General features: G+C 43.5%; 2 protein-coding genes across 7 annotated transcripts in view; one reads left to right on the top strand and one right to left on the bottom strand.

The window, feature by feature from the left end:
* The window catches only part of cacna1c (calcium channel, voltage-dependent, L type, alpha 1C subunit), a 181,555-nt gene extending 167,036 nt beyond the window's left edge, over nt 1-14,519 (bottom strand). For all 6 annotated transcript variants that reach the window (XM_028954337.1, XM_028954338.1, XM_028954339.1 and 3 more), the window contains exon 1: nt 14,421-14,519. In XM_028954337.1, the coding sequence (XP_028810170.1) occupies nt 14,421-14,478 (58 nt within the window). In that variant the 5' untranslated portion in view covers nt 14,479-14,519. The remainder of the gene's footprint in view (nt 1-14,420) is intronic.
* Nucleotides 14,520-17,233: 2,714 nt separating this feature from the next.
* On the top strand, nt 17,234-25,719 carry dcp1b (decapping mRNA 1B). The gene is made up of 9 exons (XM_028954343.1): nt 17,234-17,705; nt 17,955-17,995; nt 18,090-18,217; nt 21,096-21,162; nt 22,573-22,708; nt 22,791-22,937; nt 23,854-24,600; nt 24,714-24,899; nt 25,143-25,719. Exons 1-9 carry the CDS (start codon nt 17,556-17,558, stop codon nt 25,221-25,223), a joined length of 1,683 nt encoding a protein of 560 aa, XP_028810176.1. The 5' UTR covers nt 17,234-17,555; the 3' UTR covers nt 25,224-25,719.
* The last annotated feature ends 1,218 nt before the right edge of the window (nt 25,720-26,937 follow it).

Below are 26,937 nucleotides of genomic sequence, written 5' to 3'. Positions count from 1 at the left end.
CTCTCCAGGCTCTAAGTGCTCCTGACCCAGCTTACATTTGGCAAGAACAAAACAATATCACTCTACACCATCATCATGGAATCATTTTGCATGCGAACTGAGAACTGACCATTTTTAGAATTTCCGTCGTCTCGTGTTTGGTTTATTATATTAATATATTTCATTCCCCCATATTGTTATCCCAAATACACAAATGACTTCATGTCATGTAAAGTATTTGTTTGCTTTTTTTTCTCTTTCTCTACCAGCCTTCATTCACTCATTCTTGCCGAAGGTCAAGTGGAATAGAGGTCTCTCTCTCTCTCTCTCTCTCTCTCGTGTCTGTACTCTCGGGCGGATGTGTTTCCAGCTCGAGGGACTTGGTTCAGTCCCCTCCCCCCTTTTTTTTATTTATTTTTCCCGTGGCCAAGAAGCGTCATGGCCCGTGTTGTTATTTCCACCGGCAGCCCGTGTTTGTGTGCTGTTATGTGCCGTCACAGGGAATTATGGGAGTCCTGGATGATTAACGCTGATGACGACCAGATGCTGAGCCGGGGTACAGTGTACACTGAAGGCAGCTTTTCCGCGCCGGGCCTGAGCTCAACGGCGTACCCACGCTATGCCGCACGACAGCAGATGCTAGGGGCAAGGTTGCGTGCAAAAGCCACATAAGAGCCTCACCTCGGGCCACAGGGGATGCAAACGAACGAAATAAGCAAAGCAGGAGAAATATTTCGGCGTAATCTGTTCGTGGCGTTAGATAGCTGATCAGTGAGTTAATGTGCTTGTTCAGAGTTTAGGAGCAGGATGTTTTTTTGTCATGCCAAAGTGATTTTGGAACCGGCCCCGAATGATTTAATCGGTAGGCATGATAAAGTTAATTGTGGAAACATTCTTTGGGACGAAGCAAGCTGGCTTTGGGAGCCAGCGAGAGCGTTTCCCCAAGGTTCCTGCAAGGTTTCTGAACGACGGCTTCCATAACCCTTTAACACTTCGTGCACCTGTTAACTGCTGTAACAACATATATATAGATGGCCTTGTCGATATAAATAATAAGTGTGCATTGCATTGAGCTAATTCAGTGACAAACCATTACTTTTGGTGTCAATATCAATAATGAAGGCCCGGTAATTGCCGCCTACAATTGATTGAGGGAAAAAAATGCCCCAAGTAAGTAGCAGCATTATTAGCAGTTTCAGGAAAAGGGGTAAGAAGACAGGGGGGGAAATGGATAAATCTGACCCTTGACAAAAAGGTTTTGTCAATAACTGGTTTTCCACATCAATTTCTATTATCTTTAGAGAAAAATATTGTCCAAACGGTAAAGCTTTTCAGTTATGATAATTAGCGCCAAGCATTGAATGACTTCCACTGAGACTTGGGGGTAACCTTACATAGAAATTTGTCAAGATCAACTTATTTCCTTGTTATTTGAACTCTAAAAACACTGAAAAATATGGAAAAGTAACACTGATTAAGAGTAAATTTAGCTGGTGAAAGGTCAATTTCTTCTCCTTTTAACATTTTCATTGTGAATTTCACAGACTGTGTCCATGAAGATTCCACGTGTTATTACTTTGTTGCATTCAACACTTATCAGCAAATCTAGGAAATTATATCTATTACACTAGTATAAATTATATCCGAAACCAATGTGTGTCCCCTGCCTGCAGAATGCAGCTGAAAGATTTAGTCGTGTCCCTCCTGTCTCCCAGGACTATGCTGGTGCAATGTCCCCGCTCTACGGCCAGTCATGTCCCACCAGTGAAATGTCTCATATCTCCGTTTTCAGAACACTAGTCAGTATGCAGTATACCGATTACCAGTAGTGTTATAACTACTGACTACACTCCTTCCAGTCCCAAGAGAGTAAGATTGTCTAAAAGTGTAATGAGTCTGCGCCTGACCCCTATGAAATACGTAACCTGGAAGTGTGTCAAAAAACACATTTTTACGCAGAGGTTGTTTGCGATCGCAGGAATTAAACAAATTCATCCAACCCATGTCAGTCCTGCGTAAGCTTACAATTTTGTCCAATCACAGGTCAGGCGAGGGTGTCGAACAAATATACCAAGACAAAGGGCAGTTTTAATTGCAATTTTCACTTTCGCCCACAATTTCACAGCAACAAAACAAACAAAATGCATTGTTGCGACCAAGTACACAAAAACAGCTAGCTGTAGAAATCAGACAGAATTCAATTTTCAAACCGTGGTGGAGGGGAGCAGGGACTGAAATCCTTCTCTGAATGACGCAGTGCCCTGATTTACTTGGGTTCTCCGTAGAACAGCCAATGAAAAATGTTGCATTGCGAGACATTTCAAGATTCACATTGCATTTCAAGAGTGAGACAGAAGTACAGAAGTACAATGTGCGTATCCGTAGTCCAGCAGCAAATAGTAATGAAACGCACAGTGGACACAACTTTTCAGGTATGGGGAAATGAAAGCAGTATCATAACTAAACGTTAAAAATAAAATAAATTTAATTAAACCAATACATTGACTTACCCCGCTGTGCAAGAGCAATTATGTTCCAGTATATGTGTATGTACTGAGCGCTAATTGTAACGACGTAGGGTGCCTGACACCTCGTTCTCTATTTTAACGTCGTCTTCATTTACACCCTGCTGAGAAATGATATGCCTCATATCCATATGGCAGAGCATCTCTGCCTCTATATTTCAAACTATTATTCCAGTCAGTAGCCATACCATGACAAGTGTCATAAACCGACATGCCAGGTGCAAATCTTGACAGGCATAGCAAAAGTAATCAAGTAATCTATTTGCATAAAGATGTAGCATCTTCACAGAAACTGCTCATGGTGGACGGCAGCCACTGGTGAACGGTATTTATTTTTTTTTTCTAGATAGACAGGCATAGGCTACTCAATGACAAGTGGCACCAATGAATAAAAAATTCCAGGCGTCACCTGCAAACCACCAATTCTTGTCCAATCTTGTCTACCTCTGCTGCATCTTGCTTATGTTCTGGATTAGTTTCAATGCGTCCACAAACCCATATTTGTGCTGAGCACCCTGGTTATGTTTGTCCGCTGTCTTCACATCTGAGTGACACACGAAAGTGTCTCTCTCTTCAAAGTGGCCTTAATTCTTCACATATGGATACTCACATTTAGTTACAGTTTTGCCATTTAATTAGACTTTTTGACTGATTGTTGCATTTTAAGACTTATCTGTCAACCAGATTACAGTGATGCTTTAATGTCAGCGTGTAGCGGAACTCTGAGGTATATCACTTAATTTTGAACAACTTTTTAATGCTTTTTGACCCAAGATGATATTCCTGGCTCTTCATTTATGGCAATTTCATTGAAGGTTTCACACACTTGCCCATTAAAGACACTGCCCATTAAAGCGTCTACTCTCTGGTCTGGAAAAGCCTTTTTGTGTAAACATTGTGCACAGCTCTGGAGCGCTAGCCGCAAGATCAGGACACGCCACCTAATCCCGCATTTCAAATTGCAAACACGGACGAGTTAATGAGGCGAAGTTGCGCCACACATTAAACTCGTGGATTAAGGGTAGAGACAAATGAAAATAAACAGGCGCGCCATAGATGGGTCATCTGTACAGGAAGGTACAGCAAAAATTTCAAAAAGGATTTTTTTTTTTTTTTTTTTAGAAAATAAAAGTCTTCAAAAGGAAGGTTTAGATGCTAGTAGCAACAGAATTATTGTAAGACACCGATACAGCCATGACAGCAATAAGGGGAAGAGATGGCCTAGCGGGTAAGGAAACAGGCCTGTAATCGGAAGGTTGGCTGCCCACTGCTCCCTGTGTGCACCGGGTGCTGTGCTGTGCTGTGGTGTGTCACATGGGACAACGAATCACTTTCACTGCACTTGCACGATATGTCCCCTAAAGATAGCACTTATAAAAAAAGGCTTGCTGAACCAAGCCATAAGGAGCACGAGATCATAGACGTGAATGGACGATGTGCCTTTCCGCTCTCTCTCTCTCTCTCTCTCTCCCTCCCTACCCTGTCCGCCATGCCGCCACCCTGATTTACATGCGCCAGGCTCAGAGGATAAAATGCACTGAGAGCGCCATATTGATTTGCACCAGAGTAGAGGCGAAGCCTGTTGCAAGGCGGCCCGCTGTGACTCATGTACCTTCATTTTGTGTTTGGACCCCACCCCTCCTTTGTTTATGCAACTGAGTAAACATATCAAGCCTGAAGCCTCCTTCCCCAGCAAGGCGTTCAGCAGCGAGGCGAGCCCTAATCATCGCGATACGACCTTCAGGATGCATGGCTTACAACTTTTTGGGAACTTGAGTCAGCCTAAATGTGCATAGAAAAAAAAAATGCATTCAATCACCTTTCATAACTACTCAGGGTCACGACTGCCAATCCCAGGACACACCAGTCGCTCACACACTCACACCTAAGGACAATTCCGAGTTTGCGTGCGTACCATCGGACGGCGGGAGGAAGCCGGAGAGCCCGGAGGAAACATGCAATCTCCAGGCCTTCGGCAGTGATGGATAATAGAGGCGCGGCCAACAACAGCATCCAGCAGTGGCTCGCCCGGCTCTCACTGCAGCGTCAGACTGGCACCTGGCCATACAAACCACTTGCCCTCATTTTCTCCCCATAAGAATCCGAACCTGAAGTTCAGGCGGGGGTTGAGCATCACCCTTAATGACTGAGGAGCAGGGGGAGGTGCGGGGGCCTGTTACGGGCCTACATGATGATCGTTAAAGGGAAGCAGGCGCCTCCTCAGACGGCCCATTTTTTTTTAGCCTGTCTGCCTGAGGGATGCCCACTCCTTGTCCACCCTCCCACCCACCACACACGCTGCACCTTTCCAATACGCTTATCCATTACCCCATAATTAAATCCTCAAAAAGAGGAACAATAAATTATCAATGCCCTACCAATCCGTAATTAAAATCCAAGAGTATGCTTCATTAATTATGCAAATTGTCAAGTGTCGTTAATTCCAGTGTTAATGGCATGGCTGACTGGGTGCCACAAAAGGGGCCGGCAAATAGGACTTGGTGTGTGTAAACAGAAGCAATGAAACATCTCTCTTCAATAAGAGTGCATTTCTCTAATTGCGCTAAAAGCGCAATTAGAGACATTTTTTTCCTCAGTTATTCTTTCAGATGAGTCCAAATTCATGCATCACTGGATATTCTGGAGCTGAACCCTCCTTCAGAAAGTTTGTGAAAAGTTGACTTGTGAATATGAGCTTTTTACTTAACTTAATTATGTCCGATATACCCAACAATTAGTTACAGTTGTTAACAATTGTTGAGTAAAGTTAAAAGTGACACACAGCACACGGTGACACAACAAAATGTGTCCTCTGCTTTTAACCATCACCTTTGGTGAGCAGTGGGCAGCCGTGACAGGTGCCCGGGGAGCAGTGTGTGGGCACGGTGCTTTGCTCAGTGGCCCCTCCGTGGCTCCGGATTCAAACTGGCAACCTTCTGATTACGGGGCCACCACTGCCCCAATCGTAACAGCGTATTCTATATAATATTGTGTATGTATCTGATCTAACAGTTGTGCATGTGAGCAAATTGGCCGTTCCAGGCCAATGTAAATGTTTACCAAGGAAGCAAAGCACTGCTTGGTCCCAGTTCTGCCTTACACATGAACTGAAGCCCACAAATGCAAGTGAAGCGTCACAAGCGTTCTGTAATCGAGCTCTTTGCTTGTGTTCACTGATTATCTGCTCACACAGCAGGTCTTCCACCTAAACTGCCTTCATGGGGCTAAGAATATGTACGATGAACACAGGCCGAAGGCTTCCACACTGTACGTTGTATGCTGGATTTAAGGGAAAAAGCCCTGTTGTGCGTGAGGGATGTTTGGTTACGTGGCCGTAGCACCAGCAGCTTCTCGACCTGCCTGAAACGAAGAAACCCCACATTCAGGTGAGTTACAAAACGCCTCATTTTCATTGTTGCCGCGCTTCTGTAATCTTTGAAGGAGACCACCGACTGCGATTTCCCCACGAGCAGCCGCACAAAACTCCCCTATCTCAAGCAGCATCACCAGCTGCTTAAGCACCGCCTGCAGCCAAAGGATGTGGTCTACGGCAAATAAATGCATATTCTGAGTAGACATGTGTATTTTGATTACAGCTCATGCCAGGCTTTTATTTCTTTCTCATATTGGAAATGGAACTGGAACATTCTACTTATATCACCTGATTTAGTCATTTTAATAATTGTATAGTATATAGGATAGAGTTTAGTATAGGATATAGTATAACCCCCTCTGTTGGCTCTGCTGCACGGTGGACGTGGTAGGGGTAGCTTACACTCGCCTATGTACCAGAAGACCATAAATTCACAGGTTCAAATCCCACTGATCAAAACGCTTAACGTTTCCCACGTAACTACTGTTTGTAAGACTGTCTGGATAAAGATGTCTGTACATGAAGTGTACATGAAGAACAATATATAGTAATGGTATGATTCGATTAGGGTCGGCCATTTAATTAAATCGCCCGTTGAGCTGAACCAGAACACAGGTAAATGCTTCCAGGTGATATGTCCGGCTTGCTTAAACTTGTCATGGTAACCTCCAATTCCACATGTCAAAGGAAATGGTGCTTACACGTTCACTGGAAACTACACAAAGAGCCCATCCATGCCACCACCACCAAAAAATTTTTTTGTTATATATTATTTATACTCATAAATGCACAGAAATAAATATGATGTGCACTGTATTGGCATAAACATCCTGCCAATCTCACGTAACATGTGACTGCTGAATCTGTCACGTTAGCCACTACACAGATTGAGGGGGAGGATCTATCAACAATGGATGTACTTTAGTAATGTGATTTACATTTTACATTTACGGCATTTGGCAGACGCCCTTATCCAGAGCGACTTACAACGTGCTTTCAAGTTACCATCGATGAAGAGATCAATTCCGGTTCACCGTGATGGTCCATCATGTCGGCGTGTTTGTGCCTGTGTCCTAAAAGGTGTCAGCAAACACGCTCCACATTTCGAAAAGTGACGCTGGACCAATAGGCCTTTGATCACTTGGCCGGGTGGGAGGCGACGCTTGATGAATTAAACATGTGGTGCGAGGAGAGCAGAGCAACTGCCGTAAATTAGGGCGCACGGAGGCCTGCCTCACCAAACGGAGCATCCGCCATGCCTGAGTTGAACACCTTGAAAAATGGCCAGGTTTTAATGCATTAAGGCTTCACAAAGCTGCAACCCAGCACGCCGCAGGCCAACCAACGCACACAAGTAATGCCAGCATGAACATCGTATCTCAGCGTTCATAACCGAGAAGCTTTATATTGCCTAGATTATCAATAGTATAATCCCAGGTCAACAGCTACTTTGATGGACCATGCATTCACAGAAAATGCATGTTGAAATCCCAAACCACCAAGGTGCCACTGAGGTGCCACTGTCCCCACACACAGGTTTCATGGCTGCCCCCAGCTCACCAAGGACGATGGGTTAAATGCAGAGGGCACCGTGTTTCACAATCACTTCACTTTCACTTCACATCAGTCTTGCATTTATGTTTCAATTATCCTGCCCAACCCTCATTTTCAGCGGACCGCACTGGTCCCTGCACAATCCAGACTGGCCACTCTCACAGTCTGAGATCACGTACAAGCCCATCCAGGCTCCACCATGGCATCCTTTTCTGTATGCAAGTTTTAAAAGTGGTTTTGGACCGAGAAACTGAGCCTGGTCTACAGGGAAGTGATCCGATATCTGCTCGGTGCAAAAACATCAAGCCTGGCCTACATACGATGATGACTTTGGAGATACACACAAGTCCTTGCTTTCATATGAAAATCTATTTTAGCCCTAAAGAGAGAATCTCTCCATCCTATTCTCTTTCAGGGCTTCACGTTATTGGTGCTAATGGTGCAAATCATCCAGCCAACAAAGTGACTATATTTGTAGTTTTATTCACCAGTGATATTGATCTGTTAATGGCTAGATTAACTGCTCAGAGTGTCTGGCAACGCTCATTAATCAGCTAAATCACTCTTTCAGGCATGGCGAAGGACCCATTCAGCTCCTCCGTTCTAGCTTCTCCTTGTTGCAGAAGACACTGAGTCCTGAAAGAGGATGAGAGCACAGGGTCATCGTGTTGAAGAACACCAGCCTTGCCCTCCATTTAACCTCATTTTCAAGTGGACCGACCGCTATGGCGCTGTCAGCGTGGGTGGCAGCCACAGTGACCACATCAGTGCGCTGCTGCGATTCAACCAATAGCTGCAGAGGGCCTTTCGAAGCCACAGATTAAACACGTCCGTACACACGGCACCAATAGTGAGGGCCACACACACGTCCTCGCATTCTCCCTTTCACCCAGCAGCCACTGACTACCTGATGAGTCCATGCCCTGCCCAGCATCTCTTCCCATAATGCCAAGCCTGCCGATAACAGGCTGCCAAAGTGCCATGTGCAGCTGTTTCCTCCGACCGCTGCTAATTTGCACATCGCCTTAGCTATTCATGTATTCGCTTCCCCCTCCCAGGAACTGACACGAAAATGATGCCACCTCATTTTTTTTTTTTCACGTCCATTAAGCGACAGCTACACTAATCACAAAAAAACGTCACACGTGTCACAGGCCCTCACTGTGCGCTTCTGGTTACGGGGAAGGGTGTAGGCTACCACCGTCCCCGCCAGACACACGGCATGTTTTAACACGCTTTTAAAACCGCCTCGAGGTCACTGCGTCTTTCATTGTTTCTCAACTATTTGGGATTTTTTTGTTTTCAAGCAGCAGGGAGCCCTGCGTGATCACCAAGATGCCAAGACGACAGGATGGCAAGTGCTGGCCTGATGTTAATACATTTTACAAGCAAAGTAAGTCCTAGCACAGGGTGGTGGTAGCCTAGGGGGTAACACACTCGCCTATGAACCAGAAGATCCAGGTTCAAATCCCACTTACTACCATTGTGTCCCTGAGCAAGACACTTAACCCTGAGTTGCTCCAGAAGGGGACTGTCCCTGTAACTACTGATTGTAAGTCGCTTTGGATAAGGGCGTCTGATAAATGCTCTAAATGTAAATCTAAATGTAAATGTAGCACTTTACCTAAACCAATGTAACTTTAATTAAAGTAAGTTGGAACAATGCATGTGTTTACATTATGATCAATGTAAATGATCACATTATATGTCTTCATCTGCCCTCACCTACATTTACATTTACATTTACAGCATTCATCAGACGCCCTTATCCAGAGCGACTTACAATCAGTAGTTACAGGGACTGTCCCCCTGGAGCAACTTAGGGTTTAGTGTCTTGCTCAGGGACACAATGGTAGTAAGCGGGATTTGAACCTGGGTCTTCTGGTTCATAGGCAAATGTGTTACCCACTAGGCTACTACCACCGCTAATACTAAAGCTCTGGTCAGTCAAACACATGCATTTGAATTGACAGGGATACATTTCGTTCAGATGGACGAATTTACAAAGAAATGATCCATAATGTCATGTTTCTGGTGGCGAAAATATATTTTTCTCTTCTGTAACACAAAGCACACTCTGTTCAATGAGCACGGCAATGTTGTTCTGTATTGATGCTTATTGAGCTGCTGCCAATACACAGCGGCACTGAACGCTTCTGTCTGTGTGCAGGCAGCCAACGTTCGGACCGTGCAGGGGCCTTCGAACCCACCCTTCGCCAGAAAGCGCTATCATGCCGATGTCAGCGTCGCTTCCTCTGTGTGCCATTTTCCATGCGCATTGTTGTGCAAATGATGCTCACCGCTAAAGAGGTACGTGCGAAATGTGCCTCTCAGATGGGCCGAAAATGTTCTGTCACCTTATGAATTATGCACCTTAGCATCCTTCAAAATTTCATGTTGTCCCGGAAACAAACCTCCGACTGACAACACAAACAGTGTTGTGATGCAGAGCGGTGCGCGAGCGTGAGCTTTTAAAAGGGAAGAAGGATGTAGGTGTCTTCCTGCGCAGTGCACTGGAATTGTCAGACCCTGTGACAACGTCGGGTGTTTAGAGCATGGCACTGTGGGAAAAAAAATGCTGTTTTACAAGCTATGTCAATTATTTTTAGGGGTAAATTTGCACAACCAACATTATGCACAAGGAGCAGAAGCAGGAAGGAAGGAAGCAGAAGTGCATGGTTCCGGATTAAAAATGCCAGAAATGCTTTATTAGTCGATGACACATCAAAATTGCTTTGTCACATATCCCAAAGGCGTCTGAGGTAATAGCACAAGTTCGGTGGGTTTTTTTTACGGCACTCCTGAAGCGGTGAAATGTTAAGGGCTTCGCACTAGGGTCCAACAGCAGCCCACCAGTCACACCCTCAACGATTGGGTTAAGTTGGCCATAAAGATATGTAAAAAGAGTTTAAAAGCCACTATTATACTCTGTTACAGTGCATATCTCATATCATTAGAAATAGTGATTTGTATTCCTTTTACCTACGGCTGAGATGGTGTGTTCTTGGATAATGATGCTATTCAAACCTTTGTAACATTAAATAACAGAACCTCAAAGTACTGAGGGTCAGAGAACCCAATTATTTTCACATAATGGAAGGTTTTTCAGCATTAACACCACGTTTTGATGTTCACAGGCCATTTATATATTTCTTTCTGTAAATGCACCCATGGCTCAGCCAAAGTTGCGACTCCCTCATTCATTCTGTAGAAGAAGTGTCCAGGACACATGTCTAAGGTACCTGACCACAATAAATAAGTGTAATTGCATGGTTGATTTTAAAAACCGGCAATAACTGCGAAATCAAGATTGCAGATAATACACAATTAATTCTGTAGCCCAATGATCAATCCTTACAAACGCAAGGCTCAGAGAAAATTGAAGGATAGTGATCAGGAGAAGCCAGTTGCAATGTCAAATAACACAAAACTAAAGACAAGACAGGACAGTCTGACACGTGGGACATCCAGTCCACACACATCTCGGAGGTGCACTGGAATAAGTCATTTTGTATGTACACAATGCAGCCCACTGGGATATCAATGCCAACACCCGTCACGACGTGAATAATGCTCAAGCCCAAAAGCACTTTTAAGGCAGATTCTGGATAAACGTCTAATTCAGAATGGAGAGCTTAAAACAGGACACAACAGAGGATAATCTCCGGAGCCTTCGCACATCTCAGCCCCTCTCTCCCAATCTTTTTAATCCCAATTTTTACATGTGTCTTGATTTCATTAACTGAAGCAGAAATTAATAGCTTCATTCCCCCTCCAGCTATGGCATATTCATCATCGGTGCAGCTCATCAATACAATTATACACGACTCAGAGTGGGCAAGACGGCAGGAAAACAGTTCAATTGCACTGTGGACCTTGTTTATAGAGATACGGTTCAATGTCCTCTGCAATTTAAGTAAAATTTTATTTAAGAGCAAATCAGGTCTGTGCAAGCACAAAGTACTGTCCTACAGTGAGATGTAACAGATAAGCAGGTTCTCAACAGAGTGCAGTTTCCGCTGGTGCCTTGGATCCTTGCCAGACATATTTAGAGCCATCATAAACAAATTAATACTCCTAATGACTAATATAGAATATAATATGGAGCTGGCAGAATTCCCATTGGGGAAATTATGGTACCCTTGATTGTGCTGGATAATACTTGACAGCACTCAGTTTTAATGGCTGTCCTATTGAGAAGCTGGAGAGGTGATGTTGAACTGATGCACAATAAAGACGTATTCATTGCTACAGTAATACTCACGGAAAAAAAACAAACTGAAAATTGCATCCTACCCTCAGGCCAACACTAATATATCATAGCAGACATTTATGTGCTGGGCCATAGTACCAAAGTGGATAACGCATATAAACTGGTTGCCAAGATCGAACGTGATGGGCATTTAAGGTCTTTATGCTGTACAAGGGTACCTGAAACACGATACCTTAGTAAAGCTGGGCTGAGAAACTTCTCATTATACATGTTCAATATTTAGGTGATATATATTTTTTAACAATACTGTACAGTTGGGCTGCAGAATTCATGATGAGTAGTCTTCCATTAGATAACATTGTCTGGGCCAATGAAAATGCTATTATCTAGTGCATCAATTTGAAAAAAAAAAACATTAATATCCCATGGTCAAAATATATATTTATCAATTATCGTTAATATAGATTACCTGACTTGGCCCAGTACTTATTACCGTGCCCCTGTAAACATGTTGCGCTGCAACATCCTAACCAGGCCCGTCTTCTGCTGGCACTTCATCGGCTGAGCACTCGGGCGGTGTTTACATGGAAAGCTGTCTTCCAGCAACGGCATGCGCCAGATTAGGAGCCAAAAAGCACCCAGACTAGATATCGCAAAAGGCTCTACGCTCACGTAGGTATGTGTGTCCAGCCTGTTGTTGTTATAGTAACTATATATATATATATATAGTAACTTATATAGTATAGTATATTATAGTAACTTTTTCTTTTAAAGGGTGATGATAACCGCCCCTGAGTGTGTTTTTTTTCATTTTAATGCTGGGCGTGGCTGATGAAGGGATTACCACGGAGACAACCTGGGGGGGAAGTGCACTTCCGAGGTCTCCAGCCAAATGCTGGATGAAGATGCCTCCGGAAAACTGGGTATTTCTGGAATCCCTCTCGCATCATCCAAGTTAACATCCTTACAACTCGAACTGCCTGAACGGCGCAGCGGGGGGAGCTGGTTGCGCACGGTAAGAGCCAGGACCGGGCCGCTAAGGAAACCTGCTTCCCCGAGACAGCAGTATTGTTGCCTTTCAGTGTATTTCACACATCGTGACAGGCATCATCTTTATAGTGTCAAGTTCCCGGGTCCGAACTGGCTAGCTTAGATAATATATTTTTTTACTAAGATTGCATAGTGAGCCATGAACTGCATGAAAGACCAGGCAAAAACCAGGTTAAGGAACTGTGATTTTAGAATATAATCAGGAGACAGGCCATCCCCTTGGGAAACATCATGCTTCCCTAGAACAGGCCGTCCTGAAAAAAAAAACACAGAAGGGCACCAGTCAGGCAGGCCGCTGGGCGACACGCCTTCCTATGACTGCAACCGAACTAGCGCAAGAGGCGATGGAAAAATTATTTATGCATTTATGAATTATTTATTAATTCAATAATTCATGCCAATTCACTCTGTGAAAAGGTCTAAATACGTTTACAGGCTGCTTTAACTGATGTACAACCACCTGTAAATTTAAAAAGTGATTCAAGGAACAAATCTGAGTGAGTAGCGGTAAATATAACGTGTAAAAACCCTTATTATTATATCATTATTTGTCCTCTGGTGGTTAATTCACTTCATGTGAACCAGAAAGGATGCTGGATGTGTATAATGAGCATAATCTAATGAAAGCAATTTTGTAGTGTAGCAGGATATTGACCCAAAGACGACCCTATTTGTGCTTAAAAGATGACCAATTTAAAGCGATTACCATTTTACCGTTTTATCTTCTCCCCAGGGTTATTCGTCATTCTCGGAAACAGGTTATATAAACCTTTATTTGTTATCTTGATGTCCATTCAGCACTTTTAAGGCCGCCAAAAAACTTCTTTATCATGAATAAAAAACAAAAACCTTCTTGAAGCCCAACATTTGCATCATAGGCTCTTTTTTTTAAGTTGTACCGTTGCACAGTCAGTTCAAGCGCGCTGTTGCTATGGGCCGCCGCCTCTGTTGCCACGGCGCATGTGGTCGGTCCAGAGTTTACCGAACGGGGGCAATGACGTCACCCTAAATAAAAGCCAGTGCGAGGCCGGTTTCCCCGGTGACCAGGAAGACCCAGCAAAGGTCACGTGACCCGGGATTACCAGTACCAGTGGTGGCCTAGCGGTTAAGGAAACGGACCCGGTTGCCGGTTCGAATCCCGATCCGCCAAGATGCCACTGAGCAAAGCACCGTCCCCACACACTGCTCCCCGGACGCCTGTCACGGCTGTCCACTGCTCGCCAAGGGTGATGGTTGAAAGCAGAGGACACAGTTGTTGTGTCACCGTGTGCTGTGCTGCACAATGACAATCGCATTAAGAAAAAACAACTGACACAACTTTTTTCGGAATATAGTCATTCGTAATGATATTGTGCTGCAACAACCTGTCTTTTGAACTACTTGAAACTACTTGTCCCTGAAATGCTTACAAGACAATGAGGGCCACCAGCAAAAAGCCGGGTTGAAACTCCCTACGTGGCGTTTGTCTGGGGGTTACATGACGGCCTGACAGCTAGGGTGCACCCCACCTGCAACACGTTCATTCCCCGTGGGGGGGGCCTGCGCATCTCCCCTTACACCCCCAACTTTTTGTCGTATTCGTGGGCCCGTCTCTGCGGGGATTCGGCTCGGACGGAGGTGACACGTCTCCCTGCTCGTCACATAACACCCCCACCCCACCCCACCCCACCCCCCAGTCATTAAATCTAATATGACCAGACAAGCTCAGGTAAACGGCGAGATTTACCTTGATGGTTTTCAAGGGTGTCCTCCGGTAGGTACATGTTTTTGCTTTCATTTACCATAAACGTGGTCCAGCTTTATCCGGAGGTGAATGAAGACAACGTAGTAAAAATAGAGGGGGGGTTAACAACGAAGGGGGGGGGGGGGTGTCAAAAAAAAAAAAAGAATCAAAGAAAAAAACAAAAAAAAACAACGGGAAGCTTGAGATATTCCTTCCTTTTCCGTTGGAGTTAATATTACCTGATCCCCATTATGGAGTTAAAAAACAGAAATAGACATTCGCTGGTGCCACCTAAGAAAACGAACCAGTGCATCCTCGGAACATCCGGGCCCTACCTACGAAACATGATACCAGCACCACTTGCTGCTACTGATGAGGAAAAAATCGAACAAATTGCAGCCCCCTCCCCAAATAAAAAAAAAAAATGCTTTGGAATCGGCGACAACAGCCAGACCCCCCTCACCCCCCCCCCCAAAAAAATAGCTGGTTTTAGGGGGGAGAAGATTCGAGCTCTCGGCGCAGGGGAAGGTGGTGGGGGGGTTAAAAAAAAATAAAAGAAGAAGAAGAAGATATGTATATTCCAGATCTGATGTCACGGGCCGAAGATCTTCATTCGCCAGTGGTCCCGTCGGCGTGGTCCGGACGCACGGCGCTTCGAGAACTGATGGAGGATTCAGTCAATTCCGGCGTGGAACGGCGAGAAAAGGGAGTTTCTTCTCGGCGGCGCGGCTGTCTCTGCGCAGTGATACTTGTCTGGAGGGAGAGAGGGAGAGAGAGAGAGAAAGGGGGGGGGGGCGAGCAACAGCGCGCGCTGGAGAGGAGGAGGAGGGGGGGGGTCGGTCCACCCCCCATCTTTACCCCCCCCCCCCCCACCTCGCAGGCTCCCTGACCGGTTCCAGATGTTACTGGGCCACAGACCAGAATGAGCCCCAGCTCACCTTATTTTACAGTCCCAATTATGACAGCTCTCAGTTTAAGGATTGCCTCTTTGATGATGCTTTTTTCTGCATCACTACCCTTTCTGACACAGAGACACGGGGCGAGACGATCGCATGTCAGGACGGGGGGGTTCGAAGCCCAGCTGTGCCATGCGAGTCGGTGGCTGTACAATAGTGTACATTCTGACGGCCGATGCACAATTATATGCCCCTCCCACCAACTGCACCAGTGTTCCCAATCCAACTTCTCCAACACAACCCCAATCACATGTACTCGTCATGTCACAGGTACTTCTGTGCTCCTGGCGTATCCATCAGTTTTAATTCTGCGAGTTTTTCTTGTTGGAAACGGGTCGGTCTGAAAAAAGACCATACTAATTACCACGTGTTGCCTAGAAACCTGCATGGACAGTCATGAGAATAGTAGTTTTTGCAAGCTGGTGCTGTTCTGTACTGAGGAGCAGATCATTTTTCATTTTCTCAGAGAAATGAAGAATTTATGGTTGCCACACTGCAAAAACAACTAAACCCTGTATTTAATGATGCTCGTGTGTTTTTTCGAGTGGGCATATGATACAAATGTGAATATCTGCCTTTAATGATAACTGACAGCTTGGTGCCCACAGATGAAAATGCAGGTGTGCAACATTTTTAACTCTATATAATTTTTAGAATGCTGCGTTCTGCAGTATGGTGAAAACAGTTTGGGTGGTTTTGGCCACATGCACTGAACTCCAGTTATGAATATGAAGATTTGATTCCACGTTACTTGATCATCAAATACAACTTGAACTTGAACCAGGACATGACTTAAGCCTGTGAACTTGAACTCAATATCCTCTCTAAATTTGAACTGGATGAACTTGACCTGACTTGACTTTGGACTTGAGTGTCTATTTCAGAGGACCAATAGGAAAGAGGACATCATAGGAACGGGACTATGATGTCCTACTAATTTTGAACACATGACTAAAACCTGAACTGGGATGAACAATTGCAACAATAGTTAAACATTTTATACACATATTCCACTAGTATTAGATTATTATATTATTAGATAAATGTTTTTTGTTTTTTTTACTAGTAAAAAAGTATAGCCTTTATTTCTGAAATTAATCCCAATATGCTTATAAATACTAACATACAAGTTAAAACTAAAGAACACATATCGTTGGCAATTTGATCATTATTGGTGGTGTTAGGTTTGGTTAATCAGTCTCACGATTGAAAAGCAGTTTAGAAAAAAATTTAATACATACTGTACCACTAAGTCTAGACCAGTAACCTCATTTATTAAAAAAAACAAAACAAATGTCCTAAATTCTCAGAATAAGCATTAAATGTAATGGTGAAATGACAACAACTATATATATATATATATTAGCTACCTATTAACTGAAATAGATTAACTACCTATTAACTGAAAAAAAAATCACTTATCAGCTATAAGATCTATTTTCTGCTGATGTTGTCAATGGTAGTGCTGACACCTAGTGACCAAACAAGGATACGCAGCACACAGTCTTAAAAATGTTTTTAAAACATTAAAAAATATCTGAAAATGTGTTCTTCCACGATCTAAAGGTCATACTTTAGATCAACAGTCTAGATGTTTTCGCAATCTGAAATTATTCTAATACTAATACTGCAGAATGAGACAAATACTGTGAAAATGTAGGTTACAAATGAAAAATAGGAATGATATAGGAATGTTGTAATATTGTAGCTGTTATACAATGCATGCCTTCTATACTTTTTAAAAACTGGCAATATTTTTTCAACATTTTCAGGTGGCCATCATGACTCCTTAGCGATCAAAAACGACGTGATCTGAGGTCGATCGACAATCCTGCATCGCAAGTTCAGGTATCAGCTGCTCATGCCTGGATGTTTACAACCCGTTAAACGAAACATGGCTCCTGTCAAATGTGGGGATTTGCTTAGAGTTACAGAGTTAACGTCGGCGGGCCGGTTGTTTTTCTAGCTCTTCTAGATCCCAGTTACAGAGGACCGTCTCGGGTCCAGCAATACTTTTAGAATTGTTCGGGTTTTGTTTTCGTGCCTCAGGCAATAGCTGTCTCTCGGTATTTGCCAACACTGCTAGCCAACGAGCTAGCTAACAGCGTTAGCCTAGTAGCTACTGGCTGACGAGGAACAGTGGTCCGGCTGAAAGAAAAAAATAAAAGAAGTAAAATACAAAATGACAACAGGAGGAGGCACCTGTGTTACCGCGAAAGGTTTGGACATCAGTCTTGCCGCTTTGCAGAGACAAGACCCCTACATAAATAACATAGTGGACGTGGCGAGCCAAGTGGCTCTGTACACCTTTAACAACAGAGCCAATGAATGGGTAAGTTTGTGAGTCGCTACTGCTTTACTGAAATCTTAACGTCGGAAAATGCGCCGGCTTGCTAAATTTTGACTTAAAAAAAACTCCCAACAAAATCCCGGCTATTACTTATATGAAAATATCAAGTACTCAAATAACAATGCTTTGAAAATGGGTGGCAATAAAGCACTGCCTTGATTGAGCTATACTTATAATATACTATCTATAACAATATAGATGAAGCTAATTGATTTTTTTTTTTTAATTAAGGAAAAGACTGACGTGGAGGGGACGTTGTTTGTGTACACACGGTATGAAAAATCAGAATTATTATTAAGAGCTATATACACACACACACTCACACACAAATATATAAAGTAAGTATATAAATCGTTTGGGTTTCAGACTGGCATCTCCAAGGCATGGATTTACCATAATGAATCGTCTGAGCATGGATAATCTAACTGAACCTATCACCAAGGACCTGGACTTTCAGCTGCAGGATCCTTTTCTCCTGTACAGAAATGCCCGCTGTAAGTACCCTTGTGAAAGAACCGCCTATCTCTTACTGAAACCTTGGGTTGGCACTTTATCTCCTGTTTGTGCTCCTCGCAACTACCCGAGCCTGGTTCTCCTCGGAGTATGATTGGCAAGGTTGCCTTTAGACAGAACAACAGTTTATCTTCATGTCCTGAGTGATTCATTCTCTGTGTGAATTGCAGCAGTGACGGGAACCAGAAGTTTGAGAACAAAATGTGAACAACCCTGAAAGAATGAGCTATGGATCCCAGTGACACCTAGTGGATAGCACGGCAGTAACTACTAAATCTGCTTCTACTTTTACAACAACAGTTTTCAAAATTTATTCTTACTGTAGATATAATCATACAAAATGAATTTATTGATAGTCACCGAACTTAGTTCAAAGTCATAATCTCCACACTCGACTGACACCCTTGCCAGGTCAGTGGATAGTGAAAATAGATTAATTAAGTCTGATTTAAGTAGTTCTCAGTTTTCCATTGGTGCTTTGGCTCAACTGTTTGAAGAATACAGTTCATAAACGCTGGCTAGAAAAACAGGAGTTTTGTCCAGACATGTCTACTGTTTATTTTATTTATTTCACCCTTTTCATCAACCTTCTTAATTCCTAAATAGTAAAAGATGTCTTCTTTTCTCATTGAAACACTGTGACCTGGGAAAGTACACACATTTCTTCAGAAAGAAAAGTCATGTGACATGTTCAGAATTAAAAAAAAAAAAAAACCTCATCATTACTCACTAAGTGAACTCACTCTCTTCCTCCTTAATTGAGAGCGAGCACAGCACAAGCTGTGGGACAGAGAGCTGCATGCTCAAGTGTGTGAGGGCCAGTAGCTCCTTTTATGGTGCAGAGGTATTTTGGTGGCAGTAGGCCCAGGTCTGAGTGCGTCTCTGCTGGTTCCCGGTGCATTTGTTCTGCCCGCACCAGGGACCCAGCCAGCCATCCCAGATTAGATTAAAACGGCAAACACTGAACGCCTTATAAACACTCACTCACCCACGCGCAGCTCAAATAGCACACGCTGACACGCAGGTAGGCCTCGGATTGGCCAGTGCAGAGAAATGTTCTCTCCTCGAGTTCTCACCTCGCTTCTTTTTGCTGCATAAGCTACAACTGAGCACATTTTTGGTCCATATTGGCTGAACATTATTGTTTTTTTTTAAATCCTATCTGAAAAAAGAGGCTTTATATTACTATGAAGCCAATATGGTAATTCCGTATTTGCTAGCAGACAAAAATCACATTCTCTATAACTCTCTAAAAGCAGTGATTAAAAAAACAGCACAGATCCGAAGTGACCGCTGAACAGGTATCTGAAAGTCGGGAAAGCCGCGGAGAACTCCTCGTTCTCGCCGCCTTTACAGGAAGAGACCCACGTGAACGCCAGCACAGTTGCCCCATGGGACGGGCTCTGGTAGCTTACTGCAAACGACAGTGTTAAGTAAACATGCCGCAGGCTATATTTTCGCCTCGGAGGCCTGGTTGATGTCCAGTAAAGCCTGGCATGAGGCATGTGGGGTCTGTAGCAGGCGCAGGGCGCTCTTACCTCCTGGCCGAATGTGAGTGTACGCGAGCTCAGTTTCCGAAACGAGTTTCCCCTTGAAGCGGATGTCGGGTTCCTCTTGCAAGCGTTCGTGCTTTGCCTTGCGGCGCAGAATCCTACGGAACATGGTCCTCGTAGTCACGGAAAGACCCGCCGATGACCAAACCAGTAGCACGTCCTCTTCTTCTTCTTTTAAGAATAAAATCCTTGGTATTACCTGAATCCCAGAGAAATAGAAGAGATTATGGTCCTCCTTCACCTGTTAATGGTTTTTACTGTGAGGACTCTCCTGCTTATGGTGCCGCAGCATGGGCGGCACTGACTCCCGTGTGACCCAGTGTGCCCGTATTCGTGCCCCTTTTCCCAGTAAGCGGTATGTTTTCCCCCAACTGCTCGCGGTTTCCCAGGGAAAAGCCGGTCCCTTTTTCCCAGGATCTTGCCCACGCTGTGTCTGCTCTCTGGGGCAGGCAGTGTGCTGTTCAGACTGCGGCGGTAGTCCGAGGTCTCTCTCCTGTCCTTCCCACAGCCTACATGCCAGCTCCAAGTCCTCCCCTCCTAACTCTGCTCCATCCCGTGCTCTCCCTCTTAACGTTCTCGCTAGCCTTCCAGGTTCCCTCTTATCTCCCACCTTCCTATCTGTCTCCCTTCCTGACCCTCTTTGCCCCTGGGATTTTCTGTTTTTGTCTGGTCTTATCTCGCTGCCCGTGTCGCCCCTTTTGAGTCTCAGTCCTGGTCGGAGGTGACTGGGGATGTTTCTCTTCCAGCTCTCAGCACCATTCCTGCGCTAAGCATTCTGGAGCCGTGACCAACTCTCACCTCTCCCAGTGGGCGCCACTTCCTCTCGCTTTGAGGCGGTCTTGCTTCTTTCCTGGTCAGCGCCGTGTGGGGATTCCCACCGTCCATAACTCTCATCCCTCTGCTGAGCATTACGCAGATTTTTATTAGAATGGTGCTGATGTTGGACAGATATGGCAGATAAGAGCTCCTTTAAAGTCTTCCAGGAATGCAGAGTGGGGCCGTCCAACTTCTGCAAGTTTATTTTAGAACCAGATTAATCCCAGTTTCCTACTTACATATTCCAACTGTTTATGCCAGGGAGGCTTCGTTTTGTTATGATTTCCTTTTTTACTATGTGTTGTGGTTCGTGCTAAAAGCTTATGTTTATTCTTCATACATTTTTAAACATGACCTGTATTAAACGTGTAATTAATGATCTGATATTTCATAACAGTTATTGTTTTATATCATTCAAATTGATATAAAGAAATTCATATTTGTTGTGACACAGTGTCAAGAGTTTAAAATCGTCTTTCTGTCTCCACAGTGACTATTCATGGCATCTGGTTCTATGACAAGGTTGACTGTCAACGCATTGCAGAGCTTATGAATAAGTGAGTATGACAAACTATAATAATTATGAGCTTGTAACAGAGGTGCTAGTCCATGAGCGGGGCTGCATATTCAAAAATGTTTTTATTTTAAACCAACAGTACTTATGGCATTTCTGTTTTAGCGACCTGGGAATAAGCAGTCTTATGTACAAACAAACTTTTGTCTAGGTTCCACTTTTTTTCTTCAGTTCTATTTACCATAAAAAAAATTCTGCTTTTAAAATGTATAATGTTTGTGCTTGCTTCTACTCGCACTATGACATAATGAACACTGCCCCACCCACAAATAGTTTTGGCTCCAGATAATACCTGATCAGAAGTATTACTAGGGGGTAGTGGTAGTCTAATGGGTAAGGAAGTGGACCCGTAATCGGAAGGTTGGCGGTTCGATCCCAAACCACCAAGGTGCCAATGAGTCCCCACACACTGCTCCCCAGTCACCTTTCATGGCTGCCCACGGATTCACTAAGGTGATGCAGATGACACATTGAGTGCACCAATGACAGTCACTTCACTTTCACTACTGACGAGCAGAAACTTTGTAGTTCTCATTTAGTGTTTTTGAAAGGTCCCATTAACCTATCCACGCTCAAGATTAGACCAATCGTAATCAGTCCCTGTCAATATCCATTTTTGGATCAGGCAGATATTAGACATGATGTTTCTTTACTTATAGTGTATTGAATGCACCCAAACACACACACACACACACACACAGATCTCTTGACTGCTAGTCAGTCCTGAATACATGAAACCTTGCTGTTGCCTATTAATGATTCACATTCATAACTAAATGTCAGTTTAATAATGTAAACACTTCATTAATAAAACATTAGACCATGAGTGGGTCAGGCCAAAGCACTTACATTATTTATAGCTCTCATATTTGTTGTTAAAATGAAAAACAGTCATAATAACAGGAAAAACAGGAATAATTTATCAATTGGTTATTAATGTCATTTAATTTATAGACCTTTGTTGCATCAATATACAGTTTAGAGCCCCATGGTCTGGGCAAAGAATCATCTAATAATGTATTACTCCTCTATCCACAACTGCAGATATGGTAGGTTAGATAACGTTTGAACACCAGTAGTATTTAGATAACGTTTTTTTTTTTTATTACTATTACATCAAATCCATTGATTAAGTAATCCCATTTGTAAGTCATATTGTAATTTTAAATATTCTACAAAGACCTAAAATATCAATGTTGTTGCTGACTTTGAGTTTACATTCTTTTGAGAGACTTGCATGCAACATTTTTATGCAACATTTATTAAGTGGTGCATATTCCATATTTCAAATATGTGGCAGTAGTGGCCTCAGCTCTGTGTTTGAGTCAGTGTGACATGCAGGATAAACGCTGCCTGCTATGTAACGCCCTAACCCCTCTCTGCTACCTTTCAGTTTAACTAGGCAGGAGCAGCATTTGCACGCACAGCAGCAGTGCGGTTGGGTGTCTCCCAGAGGCCTGGATTATGGAGATGGAAAAGGAGTTGACATTCTGCAGATGCTGAACAAAGCCCGAGATGAATATGACAAGGTCCAGTCTTCAGATGGACTCTGCCAGCTTTTGAAACATCCTAATTGCTGTTTTGTTTCATTTTTTTTCCTCTCTTTTGCAGGGGAAGCCCAGCTCTGAGCCAAAGGAGATTGGTGGTGGTGCCGTGATCCATGACAACCCTAATCTTATCAAGCCGATTCCTGTCAAGCCCACAGACAGACAGAAGCTGACCTTGCAGGACAGGCGTCCAAAGAACGAAGTTGTTCAGGTATCAGAAATACTGGCCTAATGCTCAAATGGGAAGCATTTGCATCACACAGCCAGACATATCACAGTTATGTAGATTTTATCAACGCTAACCTTTTGAGATTTGCATTTGTATCTCAATCTACATAATATTGGTAAATATGCATATTAGTGAATTTGCCAGAGACATCTGCAGGTTTGTTTGTAGCCATGGCAAAAGCAACATTGCCTGATCAGCTTTATTAACCAGTCATGTAATAAACAACGTAATTGAATACAGCCACAAAGGTTATCACTTTTATAACATGGCAGCAATGGCAATGTCCTTGTTTACTCAGTGACTTTGGTATTATGGGACCTTTCGGACAAGCCAAGTGTCTGAGCCAGATGTTTGTTCTGCATCACCTATTTTTATACACGCAGTGTTTAGCATTGATTTGTAATGTGAATCCAAAATACTACTGTTTCTGTGCTGGTGGAGACTATATTTACAGTAGCTCAGTAGTCAAGTCAATTAGAATAATTTGGTCAGCCCAGGTACTGATCGACATACTTACAAAATCTTATACTTACTGATCACTTACGAAATCACATGTTAAATATGTTTAATGCTTCCTGTGTCTTTGTAACTCTTTGGAACCCTTGTATAGTGGCATTCCACCAAAGAAAGGTTCCCTGTGCCACTGGCTGCGACAAAATCCCAAAGCATGGTCAATGCCACCACCACCCTTGCTCTGTGCTCCTTATTTCACAATACCGAACAAAAAATAATTAAATCTTGCATTAAATGTTGAAAAAAATGCCGCCTCTAAATGTATTCTTCTTGGTGATCAGGTCACCTTCTGCTTAAAGCGCAGACATTTTAATGATACTGAACATTGTATACGTCCATGCTCATCTTCTTCATTTTCACCACTTCTTTTCTTTCTTACCTTTAGGATGGTGATTCCAAACATGTGTCTCTCACAGCACTGTTTGGTACCATATCTCCACAGACAGGTCCACCAAATCCATTTGTGGCAGGGGTTCCAGAAGTGTCTGCTTCACAGTCTTGTAGTGAGCATACAGCCCACACCTCCACTGGTGGGGCTTCTCCAAAGACCAGCCCCTCTCAGACCTGTCCTGCTATCCAGAAGCTGATGTGTGGCCAGAGAGGCCATCTGGAACCTGTTTCTGAGTCTCCTGAAAACCAGCTATGTGAGAATGGGGTGCCACTGAAGCCCAGATTCTGCACAAGCCATGGAGATCCCATTCAAAGACTGTTCCAGGCTATTCCTCACCACACCCATCCTCCACATCCCTCTTCTACCTCTTCAGGTCCATGTTGCCCACCCCAAGCTGAGCAAGTGGGCTTTTCTGGGATCCACCACCATCAACAGCGTTTGCCCCAGCTCCAGCCTCACCCAGAGGTCCAGCCTCAGCCTCTGATCATTGGCTCTGAGATCATGTTGCCACCCCAATTGCCGCCAGTGACAGGTGTGGTCTCACCCCATGAGCTTCTTCAGCGGCTTCAACTGGTTCAGCAGGAACAGGGTCAGAACCAACAGACTCCCCGACACAATCTGGCCCCCTGTTTTCCTGAGCCCACCTTCCCACAGCATCCCCTTCCTGGTAGACCTGTAGAGAGCTGGATCGATGGTGCCTCTAATGTGCAAACACCCCACAAAGGCAGCTCACAGTTTCAGGTGAACATGCTGGAAAGAGTTACTAAGTCTGTTACACAGCCGTCCAGTAGGTGACATACAAAAAATTCTAATAATTAGTGCGATTTACTTTCTTTCTTGTCGTGTCTCCACAGGGTATACAGGCCACAGCTTCCCCAACTGTCCTCATGTCCCCTAGTGTCTTTGTTCAGGCCAGAACCACCAAGGCTTCAAGGGATGCTTGCCCAACTTCAGCCCCACTTCTACCCTCTCAAATCCCTGAAGAGCCCAGGGTCCTCAGCAAGAGTCAACTCCAGGCCACCCTCATACATCTTATAAGGGTTAGTTCAGCCTACTGAATAATATTTTTTCCATTCAATCAATAACACCAAGCCATTCACCCACATTATAATGAGGTTCTGCAGCCTTTTCACCCACTCATGTATCCCGTTGTGTCTGTTTGCCACTCTGGAAATGCTCTGTGCTTTACAGCACCATGTGCTTTATGTGGACTTTTAGAAGAGCCCGTGTTGCTCTGACCTGCACTGCTAAGCAACGCGTGTTTTGTGTTTCCTGTTTTACAGAATGACACCCAGTTCCTGGAGAGGATTTATGAGGTATACGTGTCCCAGTTCTCAAAGGGCCCAAGCAAAAAACACCTCTGATACCAGACATCAAGAGTGAACACAATCATTTGTTATGAAAGCCATTTACTGTTCTATCAATTTGCTTAGTATGTGTGAAATATATATTTGTTAATACTGATGGATTTATAACATTTTAGAAATTTTTTTTGTTGTTTTTAGTGTTTCCGTTCTCAGCGTATATACTATCTTAAAGTTTTACTGTATTAAAGTTTTAAACAGACGCACTATGAAGGGTGTATAAGCTCACACATGCCAGGCTAATTTGATAGACTGTAATAACAAAAAGCAAAATAAAATGTATTTTATGTTAAAAATTCAGATTCTAGAGTATTTTCTTCCTATTTTTTTACGAAATATGTTTACTTATTGCCTGTTGACTGTGTAGCAATACAACATTGGAAACAACCTGTTAACAACAGCTATTGTTTTTTACAGCTAAATCGTTAATTCTATGCATTTAACTTTTTGTATTTTTGTTTGACATGCTGTTCAAATACAGTTTCTTTGAAAAATCTTTATTTCTGAATTTCTTCATTTGGTATGTCTGACAGGCCGATGTCCATGCATCACTACGTTTCGCCACCCCACGTAAATCATGCTTCAGGTCTGGCATATACCCAGCTGATAAGTTATCAACATTTAATCACCAATTTGTCACTTTGTGATCGACTCACTCTCATTTGTAGTGCTGAGACAAATTAGAGACCCTGAAAGAACGGCAGTGGTGGTCCATTGCAAAATCAATTTGTTACGGCCATTCAAGCATACAAGGGCCAATAATTAGATGAAGCTCTCCCCCATGAACACAGTTGTGTATGACTCAATAAGGCTTGGAGCACTGTGTTACATTTACATTTACATTTACAGCATTTATCAGACGCCCTTATCCAGAGCGACTTACAATCAGTAGTTACAGGGACAGTCTCCCTGGAGCAATTTAGGGTTAAGTGTCTTGCTCAGGGACACAGTGGTGGTTAGTGGGATTCGAACCCGGGTCTTCTGGTTCATATGCGAGTGTGTTACCCACTAGGCTACTACCACCCTGGTAGTAGCCTAGGGGTCTGTAGCATTATTGATGGAATATTAACAAGAGAGAAGTGAAGTGAGTGACAGGGGCAGGGGCAGGATTGTGCTAATTGGTTAAATATGGAGGCCTGCTCAAACATAGATACTTCCTTAACATGGCGAAAGATATGAAATGCACAGATGCCATCAGAAGCTGATACTTAAAACCCACTCGTTAATAACTGAGGTCTTCGTGCTCTCTACCTCCAGTATGACCCCCCTGCGGTGTGTATTGGAACAACAATGAAGTTAGTTTTACTTACTGACTAGCAGTTATCAACATAATTTAAAAGAAAATTTTAACTTGAACTTCTGACTGCACACTTTTGTAAAAAAAATCATTTTTAGCACCATGCTGTTCAATAGCTGAAGCCTTTGCTCACTGTGCAGCATGCTGACTTGTTATTTAAACTGTAAATTTTTATTGCTGCTGTGCCTTCCAGACGTTCCTAAGCAACCTCATTTAGGCAGGAGCGTCACTCTTACCGTAGCGACTACAGAGACACGTCAGAGGTAAATTGTCACTTCTGATATCAGTTTATTTCATTTAATTTCAGCAACCTGACTATTGCAGTAGATGCACATTCTTGTATGTGTGTGTGCTTTTGCATTGCACCAGGCTTGTGTGACTTTGTGACTATGTTCTTCATACAGAGTTTGGGATCAT

Source organism: Denticeps clupeoides, chromosome 15, assembly GCF_900700375.1.
Source record: "Denticeps clupeoides chromosome 15, fDenClu1.1, whole genome shotgun sequence".
Lineage (NCBI taxonomy): Eukaryota > Metazoa > Chordata > Actinopteri > Clupeiformes > Denticipitidae > Denticeps > Denticeps clupeoides.
Note: the sequence above shows the minus strand (reverse complement) of the source record. Positions and strands in the feature narration are given on the sequence as shown.